The sequence below is a fragment of the Notechis scutatus genome, unplaced genomic scaffold, assembly GCF_049901735.1.
Source record: "Notechis scutatus isolate UNSWTSFEM ecotype Mainland unplaced genomic scaffold, rNotScu1.2 NSCUSCF46, whole genome shotgun sequence".
NCBI lineage: Eukaryota > Metazoa > Chordata > Lepidosauria > Squamata > Elapidae > Notechis > Notechis scutatus.
Window position 1 is genome coordinate 89733 of NW_028263157.1, and position 18881 is coordinate 108613.

The 18881-nt window shown below is 38.5% G+C and overlaps 1 protein-coding gene across 1 annotated transcript; it reads left to right on the plus strand.

The window, feature by feature from the left end:
- The first annotated feature begins 505 nt into the window (after positions 1-505).
- LOC148128498 (vomeronasal type-2 receptor 26-like) lies at positions 506-18602 on the plus strand. Its single transcript, XM_087948920.1, has 7 exons — positions 506-569; positions 670-924; positions 2047-2335; positions 13303-14097; positions 15418-15630; positions 16743-16869; positions 17692-18602. Exons 2-7 carry the CDS (start codon positions 704-706, stop codon positions 18600-18602), a joined length of 2556 nt encoding a protein of 851 aa, XP_087805046.1. The 5' UTR covers positions 506-569; positions 670-703.
- Positions 18603-18881: the final 279 nt, after the last annotated feature.

The following is an 18881-nucleotide window of genomic DNA, read 5'->3' on the forward strand; positions in this document are numbered from 1 at the left end:
TATACAAGTTGACAGAGCGTTTAAGGATATTGATTACTTCCTTACTATTAGAAGACAGGCTGTACTTGAGTTTAGTGCTACTAACATAGAATGTCAACAAATTACATCATTCTGCATGATCTTCCCCAATGTTTTCTGGAGACAAGTTATCACATTGAAGGACAGGAGAAGTCAATTCCCTGGGTGTTGGATTATCTTTGTCCAGCATCACTTTCTGGACAAGACCTGACAGGAAAGAATCAGAATCACTACACAACAATGCCCCTGAGGGTGGATCTGTGATTTTTCTCTAAGATGCTCTTCTCCAGCTACTCCTCTGGTAATGGAGTCCTGAAGAAATGTAGGGTCCCTAGAGGAGAAGTTACTTCTCACTGTGTAATTTTCAAATTTCTGGTCTCTGGGCCTCTTCTACTACTTCTCTGACTGTCTTTGAGATAAACAACAGACTGAAGCAACATGGAAGGGATCTTGCATTAGAAAAGGATAAATGCCTCAGTCAAACACAATATGGCACTGGTTTTGGTACAGGTATGGACTGTGTCCTTGAATGTACTTTCTCTTCTTTCCAGGTGAATCTTGGGTTATCTCTGTCTGAATCCAGAAAGCCACTATAATTTCCACATTATAAAAGTGCTTTCAATTCATCTAACTTTTATTGTTCTTTCTTAGAAAGAAGAAGGGGTTTGATTCAGACCCATGAATTATGGACCTTCTGCTTGTGCTTCTGTTGCTGCTGGTGTCCCAGCCAATCTCTGGAAAGCTTAGAATGAAGTGCCCGTTGAGTTTCGAGCACCAGGATGAAAAAAAACCATGGAGCTATTACAGTCCAGGGGACCATATCATTAGTATCATCAACACTGGAACAAAGATATTGCGTACAATGATGTTTCCTTTCAACACGGCACCTCATTGTCAGTTTGAGTTGTAAGTCATTCACTGTAAAGGAGTTTCATTCCCTTTATTTGCAGTTCTTATTCTTTTCTTCTTATTTCACTTATGCCTGTATTGTAGGACCTATCTTATTTCTTGAATTATTTTGATTTTCATTGCTTCCCTCTTTTGTCTCATTTTGTAGAAAAAAATCTTGAATCCAAAGATGAAGCAGGGGAAAAAAAGCTGAAAAAAGTCCAGATTCCATAACTTTCCTGCTCTAATCCTTAGTTATACTTCAATACCAATTTTGGTTTCAAGTAATTATTGAATGGACTGTACTTACCTCTTCCTAGCTCATGTTTATATTTTTACAACCACTCATCCGTATTCAATGCCTGAAAATCCAGTGGTGGTATTCAATTTTTTTTACTACTGGTTCTGTGAACGTGGCTTGGTGTCCATGGCTTGGTGGGCATGGCAGGGGAAAGATACTGCAAAATTTCAATTCCCACCCCACTCCAGAGAAAGGATATTGTTAAATCTCCATTCCCTCCTCACTCCTGGGGGAAGGTTACTGCAAAATCCCATCCCCTCCCCACCCCACTGACCTGCTTTCCAGTTCTGTTCACCTGTGCAGGGCAACAAAAGAAGACCCAGCCGATCAGCTGGAACTCAGGAGGCAGAGACTAGATGGAGGCTGGGCCACTCAGAGGTGGTATTTGCCGGTTCTTCAAACTACTCAAAATTTCCGCTACCAGTTCTCCAGATCTGGTCAGAAGCTGCTGAATACCACCTCTGGCCTGATCCTTGTAGGAACAGAGAATGACCTTATTTAAGAATTGCTTTTTTGGGTCATATATGAAACAGCTTCTTCCTATTATGTTAGTTCTATTTTAATGATTGAATGATTTTGAATCCTTGTTACTTGTCAGTTGAAAATTAGTTCTTCTACAAATAATTCGATTTGTGATTCTTAACTTTAGTGGAAAGGTATCTCCATCTCCTCTCCTCAACACTCATTAAAAGAATGAGCTGATGGGTAACTCTCATTTCCCTCTGGTTTTGGATCGGTATTGGCTTAAGGTTTGTGGTGACAAAGACCATTAAATTGAAAAAAATATGTTGCTTTTTCTCTTAATGATGAAGTTTATAACATGAACCTTTTTATCTTAGTTTACCTTTTGATAAGTATAGACTGCTACGCTACATTTTTAATATTCAAGTGGTCAACAAGACTCCAAGGCTTCTGCAAAATCTCACACTTGGCTACAATATCCATGACAACTATTTGAACACACTTTTGACTTCAGATGCCTTGATGGACATGCTCTCAAGTGGAGAAGCCAACGTTCCCAATTACAGCTGTGGAAGGAAGGACAACATTTTGGCTCTTGTTGATGCAGCTACTTATGACATTTCCATCCAGATGTCAACATTAGGAGACACTTACAAAGTCCCTCAGGTTTGTATGTCTACTTTCCTATAGGTAAACTGAATGGAGTGGTGGGTCAGTATGTGATAGATGCCTTTGGAATTGAAGAACTGATTTCCATCATGGCCATTATATGTATATTGGGATTGGGTTCTACAGTGTTTAGGAGGTAAGGATCAAAGCAGTGATATCCTCTCATGACATTATCATCATTGATTATGGTTCTTCTGCTGCACATTTGGTAATGCAAGGAGAGGTTCTCTATTCAATTGAAGCATCTTCTGTAGAAAAGGAAGGTGCTGCAGAGATGGGACATCATCTTTTGTACACAGTCTTAGCAAAAATAATATAATCCAAATGTATTATATATTTGATTTGATTTGATATGTCAATCGCTTACAAGACAATAGGTATAAGTATAAACATGAGTAAGAATACAGGAAGTAGGTATGAATAAATGGGGACAATAGGACAGGGACGGTAGGCATCATTGTGCCCTTATGCACACCCCTTACAGACCTCTTAAGAAATGCGGTGAGGTCAATAGTGGATAGTTTGAGGTTAAAGGATTGTGGAATTAGAGGATGTTGCAACAGAGTCAGGTAATGCATTCCAGGCATTGACACTCGGTTGCTGAAGTTGTACTTTCTGCAATCAAATTTGGACTGGTTAACATTGAGTTTGTATCTGTTGTGTGCTCTTGTGGTTGAAGCTGACTTGTCGGATATTGTAGCAGATAATTTTGTGTACTATGCTTAAGTCCAACCATAGGCAACGTAGTTCAAGATTGTCCAAGTCCAAATTTCAAGCCTGATGATATAGAGTATTCTGTTGCAAGTAGAGGAGTGTAGTCCTCTTCTCGTGAATTACTTCTGGACTCGCTCAATTGTATTAATGTCCAATATACAGTGTGGATTCCAGACTGATGAGTTGTATTCAAGTATTGGTCTAGCAAACGTTTTTTATGCCCAAAGTTAGCAATTCTATATTTCCAGAGGAGAAGCTTTGTAAGATTAGATTTACAACTCTTAATGTCTTTTTGGCAATGCTGTTACAGTGAGCTCTGGTGCTTAGGTCATTAGATTTGAATACTTAGAGGTCCTTGACAGAGTGAAGGTCCTCAACAAGGTCATATCCACCTAGTTTGTATTTGGTGTACTGATTTTTTTACCAATTTGTAGGACAGAGTATTTGTTGGTCGAGATTTGGAGTTGCCAATTGTTTGACCATTCAGACACATAATCAAGGTCACTTTGAAGGACAGTAGCATTGTCGGTGATGTTGAATAGTTTGACATCATCCATGAAGAGGACGCAGTTGCTTATAAGATAATCACAAAGGTCATTTATACAGAGTGTAAAGAATGTGGGTCCTAGAATGCTGCCTTGGGGAACACCAATGTTAACTGGAGCAGGGTTTGTTATAGCGCTCCCTATTTTTACTATTTGTTGCCTTTTTGACAGGAATGCAGTAATCCACTTATGAAGGGACCCAGAAATGCTGTAAGAGTTTAGTTTTAACAGTAGTTTGTCATGTACCACTGAATCAAAAGCTTTGCAGAAGCCTATGTAAATTGTGTCTATTGCTTTACCCTGGTCAAGTAGAGTGACAACTATACAATGTGTGTACAAAATGTTTTATGAGTTGAGGCATAGAGTAGTCCATATGTTTTTACAGTATAGGAGTTGTAGATTGCAGGACATTTTTTTCTTGATACCAAGTTGTTTTTTGAAGAATAGGTTGTTTGACTCTAAGTGGAGGGTGATGAATTGGTTAATGATTGATTGCATGACTTTGCACGTGACAAAACACAGTGAGATTGGTCTGTCATTTTCAACCAGGCTGGGTTTTTGAAGGTAGGGATGACCGTTGCTAAGGACCATAAATTTGGTAAGGAGCTGGTTCTGAATGATATCTCATAAATAATTTTTAGGGGTTCTGCTGTGGCAGATGAGAGCTTTTTAAAAAAGTATGCACATAATCCATTGGGGCCAATAGATAGGGATGGTTTTAGGTTTTGTAGTGCCTCTTCTACATTATCTTCTGTAAAGTCAATATGTAGTTAGATCATTACAGTTAGTTGTGGTATGACTAGGAAATGTGGGGCATGAGCCATTGCTGTTTACAAAGTGTGATGATCCAGGGTGGGATAGAAAAGCAACAAAGTCACAAAAGCAGGTGAAGACCCTTTAATTCCTTCAGCTTGGCTTTAAAGGTCCAATTATCATTGACTGGAGAAAAAACTCCCCCATAAATAGTTGTCAAAAGGAAGAACTTCCATTCAAATTCAAAATACATATAAATTATAAATAGAAAAAACAACAATACATACCACACCGAAGAATTAATGAGACAAGGCAGGATAAGAACTTAAAGATGTCCACAGATATTGAAATACACACACTGGGAAGGACGCCAGAACTCAGATAATAACTGACAGACTAGAAATGTTTTCACACTTTATTTCCAGCACTGGCCCATGTGCAGTTTGTCCTTTTAAAGAGTCCTCACAGCTGCAGGCCATGAAGGGGATCAAGGCCCTTTCCTCCCCCGTAGACCACACCATTCACATTTCTCCCTTATCCGCTCTTCCCTGCATGCCCTTGGATGAAGAGAGGATGGGCCTGGGTCTTCCTCTGAATGCCCAGCCGACCTGTGCCCTTCCCCAGTTTCCTCCACAACCTCTGGAGCCACACTCCCACTCCCTATTGGCTGTTCCTCCTCTCCTTTGGGGTCAGATTCTAACAGGGGCATGACACAAAGACTGAACTTAAGAATGTGTTGAAGAGGTTGGCCTTAACGGCTTCATCGCTGCAGTCTTTCCCATTTGATCCTTTTAGGGGTGGGATGGTTCTTGAGTCTTTAAGTTTGGTGTTTAAAAAATTGTAGAAGGTGCGGGTAGATTTTGTACGTCAGAGGTTTTCCTCTTGTTTGCAGTAGCAATTTGTGCATTCTGCCTTTATCTGTTAGCATAAGGTGCTGTATTGGTTTTTAAAGTTTGCTACATAGCTAGTTTTGTTTTCACGTGATTTTTTTTATTATTATTGAAGTTTCCTTATTGTTATGGGTAATTTGTTTTTTGTTTTTGTTTTTTGGGGTTACTAATGGTACACATAGTTTAATGACTCTTTAAGTTCAAGCAAGAATGCATTATAATGGTCTTCTGTAGTATTACAGCTAGAGAACAGAATGTGCCAATCAAGAGATGATAGGTCAGCATCTATGAGATCATAGTTGGCTTTTTTGAAATTGTATTTTGGGGATCCATCATTATGATCTTCTTTGTGAGAGCATAAATTGAGACAAAAGTCAATCATACTGTGGTGACTGTTGAAAAGGGTTCTTGTATTTGTAGGCTATATATTGAGTTTGAGCTGTTGCAGAAGATGAGGTCAAGACAGTTGTTGAGTCTAGTGTTGTTAGTTACTAACTGATCCAGTCCCACTGTAGTAACGGCATTGTACAGGGTTGCATGTATGGGTTTGGATGTACATTCATTTAGGGTCCAATCTATAAGTGGTAGATTGAGGTCACCAAGGAAAATAAGGGGCAAGAGGTAGCCCACATCAACAGTGACGTTAGCTTGTTTGCATGAACTATGTCATAATCAGGGGCTCTGTAGCATAGTAAGAAGCGGATAGTGGTATTTAAGGACAGTTCACAGATGATGGTCTCTGGAAGAGCAAGCTCCTGTGTAATTTGAATCTTTCTTAGATTTAGGGATTTTTTATAGAAGGTAGCAACTCCACCTCCTCTACGGATTTCATGATCTGACCGATAAATGTGATATTCTCTGACTGTGGTAATGGAGTCTGGAAAAGATTCATTCAACCATGTCTCACAGACTAATATAATGTCGAATGTGGCTGTGCTTAGTAAGATGAGGAATTCATGTATTTTGTTTGTGAGGCTTCTTGCATTGAGTAATTTGCATTTTAGATAGTAGTGGGTCTGGAGGAAGTAAGGGGCGTGCATGTGTAATGTTAGATGTTGAGTTGATGGTTATTGGGATGTAAGTTGAAGGTCTTGCTTTTGATACATTCTGTGCGGTAGTCAATATATAAGTTAGTATTTCCTTGTTCTTGGAGTCTTTTGAGCTGAGAGCGTGGTTCATGGGACCATACACATTGCTATAAGGTTAGGGAGAGAATGGAGATTCTTATGGTTGGTGTTGCTCTTGGTGAGTGAATTTATAGTGTATAATTTATCTTATCTGTACCTGATAAAAACACATACTATACATCTTATGAATTCACAGGGATCACTGTCATTAATCAACCACTTTATTTTAAAAAACTACAAGCAGGTTAGCCAACCTGTTAAATGTTTTTTTTTTACCCTAAAGCATTTATGATGAAATTCATCATAAATGGCTTGAAGAGCAATATAGCTCCTGTGAAAGACTTTCTGCCAGCTGAACTATTCAAAAAGTTTTCTGTGATGACACAGGACAAGGCATGAAGGCCACACAGCCATCTGAGAGTTCAAACTCCCCTTTAATGCTCCAAATTTCCCCAAACCTCCCACGTTGTGGGCAAGTCCCACAGCAAAGAGTGCACACACACATACACACATGGCAGCCTTTGGTTGCCACAGTCCAGCAAAGGAACAGGGAAATGAACAATGAGTCCACGAAGCAAGGAACAAACAATGAGTCCACAGAGCAAGGAACAAACAATGAGTCCTGCTTTCCGATGCTTGCCCTCTCTCAGTCATCCTGCCCCTGTTCCTCCATGCTAACAAGCCATCCCAATCCTGAAGGGCCCTGGGCTGCCTCATCCTGGTCCTCCCCACATTCCTCTGAAGCCAACAAAGCCACCCCCTCAATCTCTGTCGGCTCCAATTCCGGCTGGTCCTCCTCTGCAGATTCAGGCTCTGATGGGGCTATGATAATTTTTCCTAATGGTACTGTCCTCTATTAGCAGGTTCATTTACACATATTAATAGTTCCTGCTAACCTTCAGTTGGGCTTAAGATGGCAGTTGTATATATATCAGTGAGGTCACCAAGGAAGATTGAGGTCACCAGCCCACATCAGCAGTGAAGTTAGCTTGTTTGCATGAACTATGTCATAATGAGGGGCTCTGTAGCATAGTAAGAAGCAGATAGTGGTATTTAAGGACAGTTCACAGATGATGGTCTCTGGAAGAGCAAGCTCCTGTGTAATTTGAATTTAGATTTAGGGATTTTTTATAGAAGGTAGCAACTCCACTTCTCTACGGATTTCACGATCTGACTGATAAACGTGATATTCTCTGACTGTGGTAATGCAGTCTGGAAAAGATTCATTCAACCATTCATTCTTACAGACAAATATAATGTCGAATGTGGCTGTGCTTAGTAAGATGACAAATTGATGTATTTTGTTTGTGAGGCTTCTTGCATTGAGTAATTTGCATTTTAGATAGTAGTGCGTCTGGAGGAAGTAAGGGGCGTGCATGCCTAATGCTAGATGTTGAAGTGATTTTTATTGGGATGTAAGTTGAAGATCTTTCTTTTGATACATTCTGTGTGATAGTCAATGTATAAGTTAGTATTTCCTTGTTCTTGGAGACTTTTGAGCTCAGAGCGTGGTTCACGGGACCATACACATTGCTATAACGTTAGGGAGATAATGGAGATTCTTATGGTTGGTGTTGCTCTTGGTGAGTGAATTTATAGTGTATAATTTATCTTATATGTACCTGATAAAAACACATACTATACATCTTATGAATTCACAGGGATCACTATCATTAATCAACCAATTTATTTAAAAAAATTACAAGCAGGTTAGCCAACCTGTTAAATATTTTTTTTACCCTAAAGTGTTCATGATGAAATTCATCATAAATGGCTTGAAGAGTGATATAGCTCCTGTGAAAGACTTTCTGCCAGCTGAACTATTCAAAAAAATTTCTGAGAGTTCAAACTCCCCCTTAATGCTCCAAATTTCCTCAAACCTCTCATGTTCTGGGCAAGTCCCAGAGCAAAGAGTGCACAGACACACACACACACACATGGCAGCCTTTGGCTGCACACAGTCCAGCAAAGGAACAGGGAAATGAGTCCATGAAGCAAGGAACAAACAATGAGTCCTGCAAACTCCAAATGTCTTCAATGGTACACAAAACTGTACAAATTCAGTGTTTGTTCCCAACAAATGCCCTCCCCGCAGTGTCTCCTTAAATTTCAATCCCTAGGTGTGCCTTGTGAAGAGGGGCAGGGTGCTCTCCTCCCGAGCAGTCGAGTCACCCTGTGCTGTTCCCATCTTCTGTCTACTCTCCAGGCTCAGGGATCATCGCCTGAGCTCCATTGCACCTCATTTCCAATGCTTGCCCTCTCTTGGTCATCCTGCCTTTACTTCTCTTAATTTTCTTTTATGGTTATCTCATTTTCTTCTTATTCAATTGTATTTCTTTTACCTAAATTTCTATATCTTTTTATTCCTTATACTTATATTTTCGTCTGTCTTGTTTACAATTTCATATGTTTATTTATTTTTATTTATTTATTTATTTGATTTGTCAATTGTTTACAAGATAATAAGTATAAGTGTATACATAGTTATGAATACATGAAATGGGTACATATAAGAAAAATAAAAGAAAAATAAAAGAAACAATAGGACAGGGACGGTAGGCACGTTGGTGCGCTTATGCACGCCCCCTAGAGACCTCTTAGGAAAGGAATGAGGTCAATAGTAGACAGTCTAAGGTTAAAGTTTTTGAGGTTTGGGGAAGAAACTACAGAGTCGGGTAGAGTATTCCAGACATTGACCACTCTGTTGCTGAAGTCATATTTCCTGCAATCAAGTTTGGTGCGGTTAACTTTGAGTTTGTATCTATTGTGTGCTCTTGTGTTGTTATGGTTGAAGCTGAAGTATTCATTGACAGGTAGGACATTGCAATGTATGATTTTATATGCCATGCTTAAATCAGACCAAAGATGGCGTAATTCAAGGTTTTCTAGTTCTAGAATTTCAAGTCTGGTGGCATAAGGTATTCTACAATGAGTAGAGGAGTGGAGAACTCTTCTTGTGAAATATTTCTGGACTTTCTCAATTGTGCTAATATCAGATACGTAATGTGGGTTTCAGACTGATGAGCTGTATTCGAGTATTCGTCTAGCAAATGTTTTGTATGCTCTAGTTAGTAGTGTGATATTACCAGAGAAAAAGCTACGTACGATTAGGTTAACAACTCTTAATGCCTTTTTGGCTATGTAGTTGCAGTGGGCTCTAGCACTTAGATCATTAGAGGTGAGTATTCCAAGGTCCTTTACAGAGCTAGGATCATCATCAAGATCTTGACTATTCAGCTTGTATTTTATTTTCTGATTTTTTTTGCCAATATGTAAGACAGAGCATTTATTTGTTGAGATTTGAAGTTGCCATTTGTTTGACCATTCTGATACATAGTCAAGATCTTTTTGAAGGGTAGCAGTATTGTCTGTGGTATTGAACAGCTTTACATCATCAGTGAAAAGAACGCAGTTGCTCTTAATATGATCACAGAGGTCATTTATGTAGAGTATGAAGAGAGTTGGTCCTAGAACTCTGCCTTGGGGGACACCACTATTGACTGGTACAGAATTTGATAGAACACTCCCAATTTTGACCATTTGTTGTCTGTTTGACAGGAATGCTTCTATCCAGTTATGCAGTTGTCCAGAGATACCATAGGATTTTATTTTTAGGAGTAGTTTGTCGTGTACCACTGAATCAAAGGCTTTACAGAAGTCTATGTAGATTGTGTCTATTGCTTTGCCCTGATCGAGTTGTGTCGTCCATATGTTTTTGCAGTGTAAGAGTTGCAGATTACAGGATAGTTTTTTTCTGAAACCAAATTGTTTATTGGAGAGTAGGTTGTTTCTCTCTAAGTGGAGGATGATGGATTGGTTAATAATTGATTCCATGACTTTACAGGTGACGCAGCATAAGGAGATTGGTCTGTAATTTTCAACTAGGCTGGGGTCTCCCTTTTTGAAGATGGGGATGACCGTGGCTTGTGACCATAGGTTAGGCAAGAAGCTGGTCCTGAAAGATTTTTCAAAGATTATGCTTAGAGGTTTGACTATGGCAGTGGGTAGCTTTTTTAAGAAGTAGGCATATATTCCATCCGGTCCAATAGATAGAGATGGTTTTAGATTGCGAAGTGCTTTTTCAACATTGTCTTCTGTAAAATCGATATGTATTAGATCATTGTAGTAATCTGTGGTTCGGCTAGGAAATACTGGGCATGATCCATTACTGTTTACAAATACTGAGCTGAAGAATGTGTTGAAGATGTTGGCTTTTAATGGTGTCATCGTTGCAGTCTTTAGGTCCTATCAGGGGTGGGATGGACCTTGAGTCTTTTAGTTTGTTGTTTACAAAATTGTAAAAAGCACGGGTGGAATTGGTGCTTAGAAGGTTTTCCTCTTGTTTAATGTGATAATTGGTGCATTCAGTCTTTATCTGGTGGCATAAATGTTCTCTTCCAACATTCTTAAAAAGCAAAATTCCTCCTATGATTGCCAATCGGAGTGCAACACATTTAAGTCTTATTGTTATTATCATATGAAATCTCATTAAACATTAAATTTGTGCATTCTAAAATTATAACATTCAAATTTCTAATATCTATTTTATATCATGTAAATCTCATCATTCAGACTCTGCTTGGTACTTCCCCTTAAAAATGTAAAAAGAAAAATTCTAAAAACATAGCAAAAACTATATATATATATATATATATATATATATATATATATATATATATATATATATATATATATATATATATATATATATATATATAAAATTAGTAAACAAAATGGTTATTCAAATTCATTCTAGTACTGGTATGAGCCTTGTAGATCTTTCACATTTCTTTTCAATATTTATCAATCTTTGAGAACAATTGAAATATTTCCCTCCCTTCTTCATTATTACATTAGTTGTTAATAAGCATACCATTGGATAGTCTTACAGTTTTTTCTTATAAATTATTTACTATTAATAAGCAAAATAATTATTCAAATTCATTCTAGTAACTGGTATAAATTTCCTTATAAATCTTTCACATTTCTTTTCAATATTTTATCAATCTTTAGAAACAATTACAATGTTTCCCTCCCTTCTTTATTATTGCATTAATTATAAATAAACATACCATTACATAACAATAGTTTTATCTCATAGATTATTTACTTATTTCATTTCTAACTCATTACAGTATTCTACTGTCACAACACTATCTTTTGTACCTTTGCAGAATCCTCACTTTTAACTTAATTTAGCCATTGTCTCTGTGTTTTCTAGCTGAGCAAATACCTTTAATCCTAGTACGTTTCCCCTTTTTCTTTATTTCCTGCTTTTGTCCCTCATAAGTTCTTTCCCTTTCTATCTTCTCCCTTTTTCTCATCCCTTTTTTTATACCCTACTCTCTCTAATTTTCCCTTCTGTAGTTTTCTTTTCTGCTTCTCCTTGCTGTTATACTTCTTTTTCAGACTATTTTTCTTTTTGGCTGTTCCCTTTGATCTCAAACTTTTAACTCCTTTCCCCCTTTTTCCACTTTTTACCACACTTTGAATTATTTGATCATTGAAAATGACTTCTTCTTTGTCCGGCCCTTCTTTTTGCTCTTCTGTTTCTTGAGCAACTGGAAAAGAAGCTAAAATGTTTGCTGTCCAAAGAAATCAGATATTGAAACAGAGAAAGATGCAAACATGTTCAATAAGGATGGCATATTTAAATGAATGGTGCTCTACAAATGTACTTCCAAATTGGCAAGTATCTTGATGCTGAATATCTTAAGATGGTATTTATTCAAGCAGGATATGAGCGCTGGGTACAAATGTTAAAAATGGAAGATTTAATCAAGACCCTTGTAATGAAGAGACTTGTATTTGCTGAGTTCTGGAGACAGACAAAACACATCTATTATTTGAATATAAATTATATAAGAAAGAGATCAATATCTTGGACTGAAGATTAGATCAGTTAGATCATTATAATAAAAGAAATATTTCCTGTTTGGTCAAAAATTTTTAAAAATGCATTCAATATTGATCTTTATTTGAACAAAATCTTTCAGTGTCCATATGGATATGTGGGTCAGAGATGTGGATTGATAGAGAAATATATTTTGTATTCTTTATTCTTATTCTTTTGAACTCATTTTCTTTTATACTCTTATTACATACAGTCTTGTTAATGTTATGTATTTTTATTCTTTATTTTCATAAGGATTAATGGCTAATCAAGAATAAACTATTTCAAGAAGTTCATGAAATTGTTGTCATGCCCCTATCAGAGTCTGAATCACAGGAGGAAGATGAACAGCTGACAGGGAGTGGGAGTGTGGCTCCGTTGGGTGTGGAGGACGCTGGGGAAAGGCAAAGTCCAGCTGGGCAGAGCAGGGAAGATATAGAACAAGGGAAAGAGAATTCAGAGGAAAACCCAGGCCCACCCCCTTTTAATCCTAGGGCATGCAGGAAGGAATGGAGAAGAGAGCAATATGGGTTGTGTGGCTTGTAGGGAAGGAAAGGACCCCGATTCCCTTCATTAGTCACACCTGGGAATGAAAGTGTAAAAGAACTGAATGCTGACTGAAGCAACTGCTTGAGCAAATGTGACTTTATCCCGTGTTGTCTTTGCTTATCTGTGTTCCTGGCATCTTCCCAAATGTTTGAGTTTTCCTGTGCCTTTACATCTGGAATTCTTGCTCCTGTCCTGCCAAACGAATTACCTCAGTTTGGCTTGATTGGATTTATAGTTACAGTTTTTGTTGACCATGTTTTGGACTTGATTCTCTAAAGTCAAAGGCTGCTCCTGGGAGAGTTTCTCTCCAGCCAGAAAGTAACCTGGACATTGGAGGCAAAGTTGGAGTTAATGAAAGGACTCCTATTGATTATCTGACTGTGTTGCCTTTGGGCCATGCCCCGGGTCATCACAATTGTATTTCTTTAAAGCTAATATTTTGGAATTGATCTGACCCCAAATATAACGCAGCATTCTTTATTGTTTTTTTCAGATCAATTTTGAAATTTTTTCAGACTTGCTGCATGATAAAAGTCAATTGCCCTTTTATCACAGTTTTTCCCCCAAAAAAGGGATCCTCTACCCAGGAATTGTCCAAGTGCTCCTCCATTTCAGATGGACCCTGGTTGGTCTCTTTGCTCCAGACACAGAAAATGGAGAGAATTTCATGAGGACTATTACTCCTTTGCTTGTCAGGAATGGAATTTGTGTTGTTGTATCACAACAATTCCCAACAACTCAACTTACAGTACCTCATGGTGATTTCCTCTCTAAGTGGAGACAAGTCAATGTCTATATTCATTACATAGAACATGGTGCTGCTTTGGACAGAATTCTTCCTTTTCATTTCATACTTAGGCGTTTGCCCGGATACATTGAAAGGAAAGTCTGGATCACAACACTCACTTCACCTTATCCACTGAGGGACCACAGAGCTCTCAAATATGTGAACAGTATTTGGACTGTTGATTTTGAGAGAAAAATGGGGCCAATAAAGGATGCCTTTATACCCTATTTCTGTGTGGAACCACCCTATGGGCATCAATCATTTCTCTGCTCTTTTTCAAAGCATGCCATTTCTGTCAAAGGCCGAAAAAGATGCACTGAGAAATCACCACTGGAGACAAAAAAGAAAAAATATATGATGTGGGTCAAGAATATCCACCATTGTTACAGTGCTGTTAAGACTCTGGTCCATGCCTTGAATGCTGCATATTCCTCCATATCCATGAGGAGAAGGAAGGAGAGGAAAGGGAATTTGGGTGCTCCAAGGCTGCAGCCGTGGCAGGTATGGGGTCTTGACAAGGATCCATTAATCTTAGTTCCTGTTAGGAAGAAATAAAAAGGAGAAGGAGGCAAACCGTATCAACCTACTTGTATAAATGGGACTAGAAGTTTGGCCAATCTAATCACTTAAAGCAAGAATGTTCACAAGAACAGGAACTATGACAGACATAGTTTGATATTAAACACTGCTAATTCAAAAATGACACATGCATATTCAAATAAATTCCTGTAGGTAATTTGTGATTAAAAGGTTTGTGATTAATATCATGGAATTTTACCTTCATAAATTTGATGGAGCCCTTTAGATCATGTAGTACAACCCCTCTTTTCTGCAGAAACCCCAGTGAAAATTTTTCTGAATAAAGTGCATTAAGATTGTTTTAATGATAAGATATATAAGATTGAGTAGTTTTTAATATGAATGTAATCATAGCAAGAAATATATACTAATTGTAAATATTTGCACAAGATATATGTACCCAAATGACACACTGTTTAAAACAGGCTGGAAAACAGCCCAAAATAGACCCGAAGGCCAACATGTGCTGAAAATGGGCCAAAAAAGCGCCAAAAGCCAGTCTGAAAACAGGCTGGAAAATGGGCTGAAAAAGGACTGAAAAGGGCCCAAACAGGGTGAAATGGGTCAAAAACCAGGCCGAAAATAGGCAAAAAATGGGGCCGAAAACAGCCAGAAGAGTGCTACAGTAGGCCACGGAGGGTGAAAAAGAGGTGCAGTGGGGCTATGTGCGAACCGCATGCATCCCGTTTTTTCTGGCAGGTTGCCACAGGAGGCATCCATCCTGCCCCCTCCCCACCAGCCCATGAAGAACTACAATGCTGATTCAGCCCTTGAAGAAATCCAGTTTGACACCTCTGATGTAGACAAATAGATAGACAGACAGAGAGATAATATTTTCTTAACGTAGCCATAAGGCACAATTAGCTCATCTGGATGTTTTTATAATGTGATCCATCTGGGAGAAGATTAGCCTGGCAACTTTCTTGACAAATCCATTCTTTATGACAAGCACCTGTTGTTGTCAATGAATTTATGAATATTCTCTTTGTTTATGCAGTTTATTGATGATTTAGAAGGTTTCTTATAATTGACAAATTTTGTCAATCATATTGTTTTCAAAAGATATATTGACAATGTATGATTGACAAATTTTGCTGAACCTTTCTTTTTCATTTTTGAAGATAGTGATTAAACCTATTCTACCAACTAAGGATATTTGCAAGTTAGACCTCTGTGAAATGAGAACAAAAGGCTAATTAACCAAGCTTACTGCTTTGAAATACCTGGATGTTCCCATTCTAGTTCCATCCTTTTCTGGAGAAGAATGAGTTTTACAATCTTTCTGAATTCAAACTGTACTTCGACCAAAATGGAGATTTAAAGGCTGATCTGAGTATCTTTAGCTGGGTGTATCTCCCCAAAAAGAGTGTCATGAAAGACAAACTGGTGATTGTTGAAGAAGATAGAATGATTATCAACCAAGATCATCTCTCATGGCTAAAGTTGCACAACAGGGTAAGAGAAATATTGGTGTCTTTTCCAAAGGCTTCTGACCAATTTCGTTGGGCTAAGCCTATGAACCCTGGCTCAGTGTTGAAATGGAGAAGCTGCATGAGAATGGTAAGAAAGGGCTAATTCCTCAAGTGCTAGAGATTGTATTTGTATTTATTTATTTGATTTGTCAATCGCCTGCAAGATAATAGGTATAAGTATATAGATAGTTATGAATACATGAAATGGATACATATAAGAAAAATAAAAGAAACAATAGGACAGGGACGGTAGGCACATTGGTGCGCTTATGCACGCCCCCTAGAGACCTCTTAGGAAATGGGTGAGATCAATAGTAGACAGTCTAAGGTTAAAGTTTTTGGGGTTAGGAGAAGAAATCACAGAGTCAGATAGAGTATTCCAGACATTGACCACTCTGTTGCTGAAGGTGTATTTCCTGCAATCAAGTTTGGTGCGGTTAACCTTGAGTTTGTATCTATTGTGTGCTCTTGTGTTGTTATGGTTGAAGCTGAAGAATGGTAAGAGAGGGCTAATTCCCCAAGTGCTAGAGATTGTGATCCACTTCTTCCTTGTCTTCAAATAGCAATCAAGAAAACAAATTTATTGACCAGTGCCTGAATTCAAGTTTGGACTGAGGTCCTTTTGTTCTACTTGGAAATAAGTTTGGAACTAAGATTCACCTTGGGGCCAGTGTCCCATAGAAAAGCAGAGCACAAAGTTTCTAAGAAACCCAGACCTGGCTACAGTAATCTACTCCAATCTTTCATCCCACTGGGATAGTGCATTTGGGAAGAAATTCTGGAATGAAAATGAGCTCCAAATTTAACTAATAACAAATATGGATTTATTCTTCCATGCCAGTTGTTGTTACCTAATTGTAGTTCTTCAATAGAAAGGACCTTCTCTTGGATACCTAGCTGGACCTTAGAAATCCCCCCCTCCAAAAGATTCCTGACTTACACTTTCTGAGGGACCTGTTCTCATGACTTCACCTCTACCTCATATCATAATAATTCTAGAAACTCAGCGGTCACTTTTATTTCAAGAGTATGTCAGCATGTCAGGATGTTTAATGCTAACATATTTACTTTGGCATTTCTTGTTTTCCTGCTTAGTCTCTGCCTGAGTCCAAATGTGTGGAAAAATGTCATCCTGGATTTGTCAAGCAGAAGCAAGAAGGAGAGCCATTTTGCTGCTATGACTGTGTTCCTTGTCCCGAGGGGACCATCTCCACACAGGAAGGTGGGTGACACCAAAGAAAATGGAAGGCCTTGAGGAAATGGATTCATCCAAGGAAATTTTCATAAAAGTGATAATTAAAGGACAGAATGAATCTCAACTGATTTTTCAAACTGCATGATTTCTCATCAAAATAAAAAATAGTAAGGACCTTGATAGGGATTAGAGAGTATAGCATATTGGACAAGTTTTTCTACTGCCAGAGAAAATACTGCTTTTTAGTTTGCATCTATCCTTCCACATTTGTCTTTCTTGGAACATCTGGGTTCTTTGAAACTTAGAGAATTAGGTTCACTTCCTGGAAGGATTATTGCAATACTCTCTACACGCCCCCCTTGTGGATCACTGGAAGGTTTACTTGTTCACAATGAGGTGGTATGGACAGTTATGGGTGCATCTCATCACACCGATATTACCACTCATCCCAGTAGTCATTCCAGACTATTTGCTGGATTTCTTCCAGCCAACTAGATTTCACAAGACAGGCATCCTCCGAGTCCAGTATGGTTTTAGATCCACCTGGAAGGATCCAATAAATGTGCCTTCTAAGATGAACTGATTCATTATTTACTTCTAATAAACCGAGTTACCATGAAAATTCTGTGGAATACACAGGAAATCACATTGGTCCTAGGATTGTCCCCAATTTCATAATTGTTAGCTCTGTATGGTCTAGAAAATGATGGTCTTCCTATCTTCTTTTTGAGCAGTTATTAAGAAATACATTTTGCAAACTGGTGCTGGTATCAGCTTTTATCCCCAAAGATGTTACTTGAAATGTGAAGGGCAGAATGTTAAAGAAATATTGGTTTTTGGTTTTCTCAGATACAGAAATATGCACCAAGTGTCCAGATGATCAATATCCAAATGAGGAACGAGTCCAATGTATCCTGAAAGTTATAACCTTCCTGTCTTATGAAGAAGATCTGGGCATCATCCTTGTCTCTTTTGCCTTATTTTTCTTCCTAACCACAGTCCTTTTCTTAATTATATTCATTCAATACCGAGAAACTCCTATTGTCAAAGCCAACAACCGAGACCTCTCTTACATCCTCCTCGTCTCTCTCCTGCTTTGCTTCTTGTCTCTTCTTCTCTTCATCGGTCAACCAAGGAAAGCCACTTGCCTTCTCCGACAGATGGTTTTCAGCATCATCTTTTCAGTTATCATTTCTTCTCTTTTGGCCAAAACAATCATGGTGGTGCTCTCTTTCCTTGCTACAAAACCAGGCAATTGGGTAAAGAGATGGTTGGGGAAGAGCTTGGCCAACTCCACCATCCTTTCTTGTTCTGCGGTCCAAATTATCATCTGTTCCATCTGGCTGGGAGTTTTTCCCCCATTCGTTGACTCTGATCTCCACTCCCAGCCTGGAGAGATCATCCTGCAATGCAATGAAGGCTCTGTTGTCATATTCTACATCACCCTCAGCTACCTGGGCTTCCTGGCTGCCATCTGCTTCACAGTGGCTTTCCTGGCCAGGAATCTCCCTGGGGCCTTCAACGAAGCCAAGCTGATCACCTTCAGCATGTTGGTCTTCTGCAGTGTCTGGATCTCCTTTGTGCCCACCTACCTGAGCACCAAAGGGAAATACATGGTGGCTGTGCAGGTCTTCTCCATCTTAGCCTCCAGTGTTGGTCTACTGGGCTGCATATTTATCCCCAAGTGCTACATTATCATTTTGAGGCCAGATTTGAATACAAAAGAGAAGCTTATGAGCAGAACAAATGTAAAAATGTGAAACAGAAGAATTTTGACTTTCAAAATTTTCCAAGAGTCCAATCCTTGATTATGATTAGTCGGACAATAATCCTTGTCCAGCAAATTGCAAGATGGCCACTTATCTCTTTTGAGTAGGGCAGTTATCATATATACCCTGTCCCCTTAGCTGAGCTGTGAAATGCCCCACCAAGATATTTTAAACATGATATTTGTACAATGAGAATCTATTTGATATACCAGAAATAATTGGATAATTGCAGGGGGCTATAATAATGTCATTATTTTAGTTGTATGATAG

What these genes read in the sequence shown, in the direction of transcription:
- LOC148128498 (XM_087948920.1), top strand. Translation starts at nt 704, where the DNA reads ATGGACCTTCTGCTTGTGCTTCTGTTGCTGCTGGTGTCCCAGCCAATC. An exon ending in ACACTTACAAAGTCCCTCAG is followed by an intron (nt 2,336 to 13,302) that starts GTTTGTATGTCT and finishes TGTTTTTTTCAG; the next exon opens with ATCAATTTTGAAATTTTTTC. An exon ending in GGCTAAAGTTGCACAACAGG is followed by an intron (nt 15,631 to 16,742) that starts GTAAGAGAAATA and finishes TTTCCTGCTTAG; the next exon opens with TCTCTGCCTGAGTCCAAATG.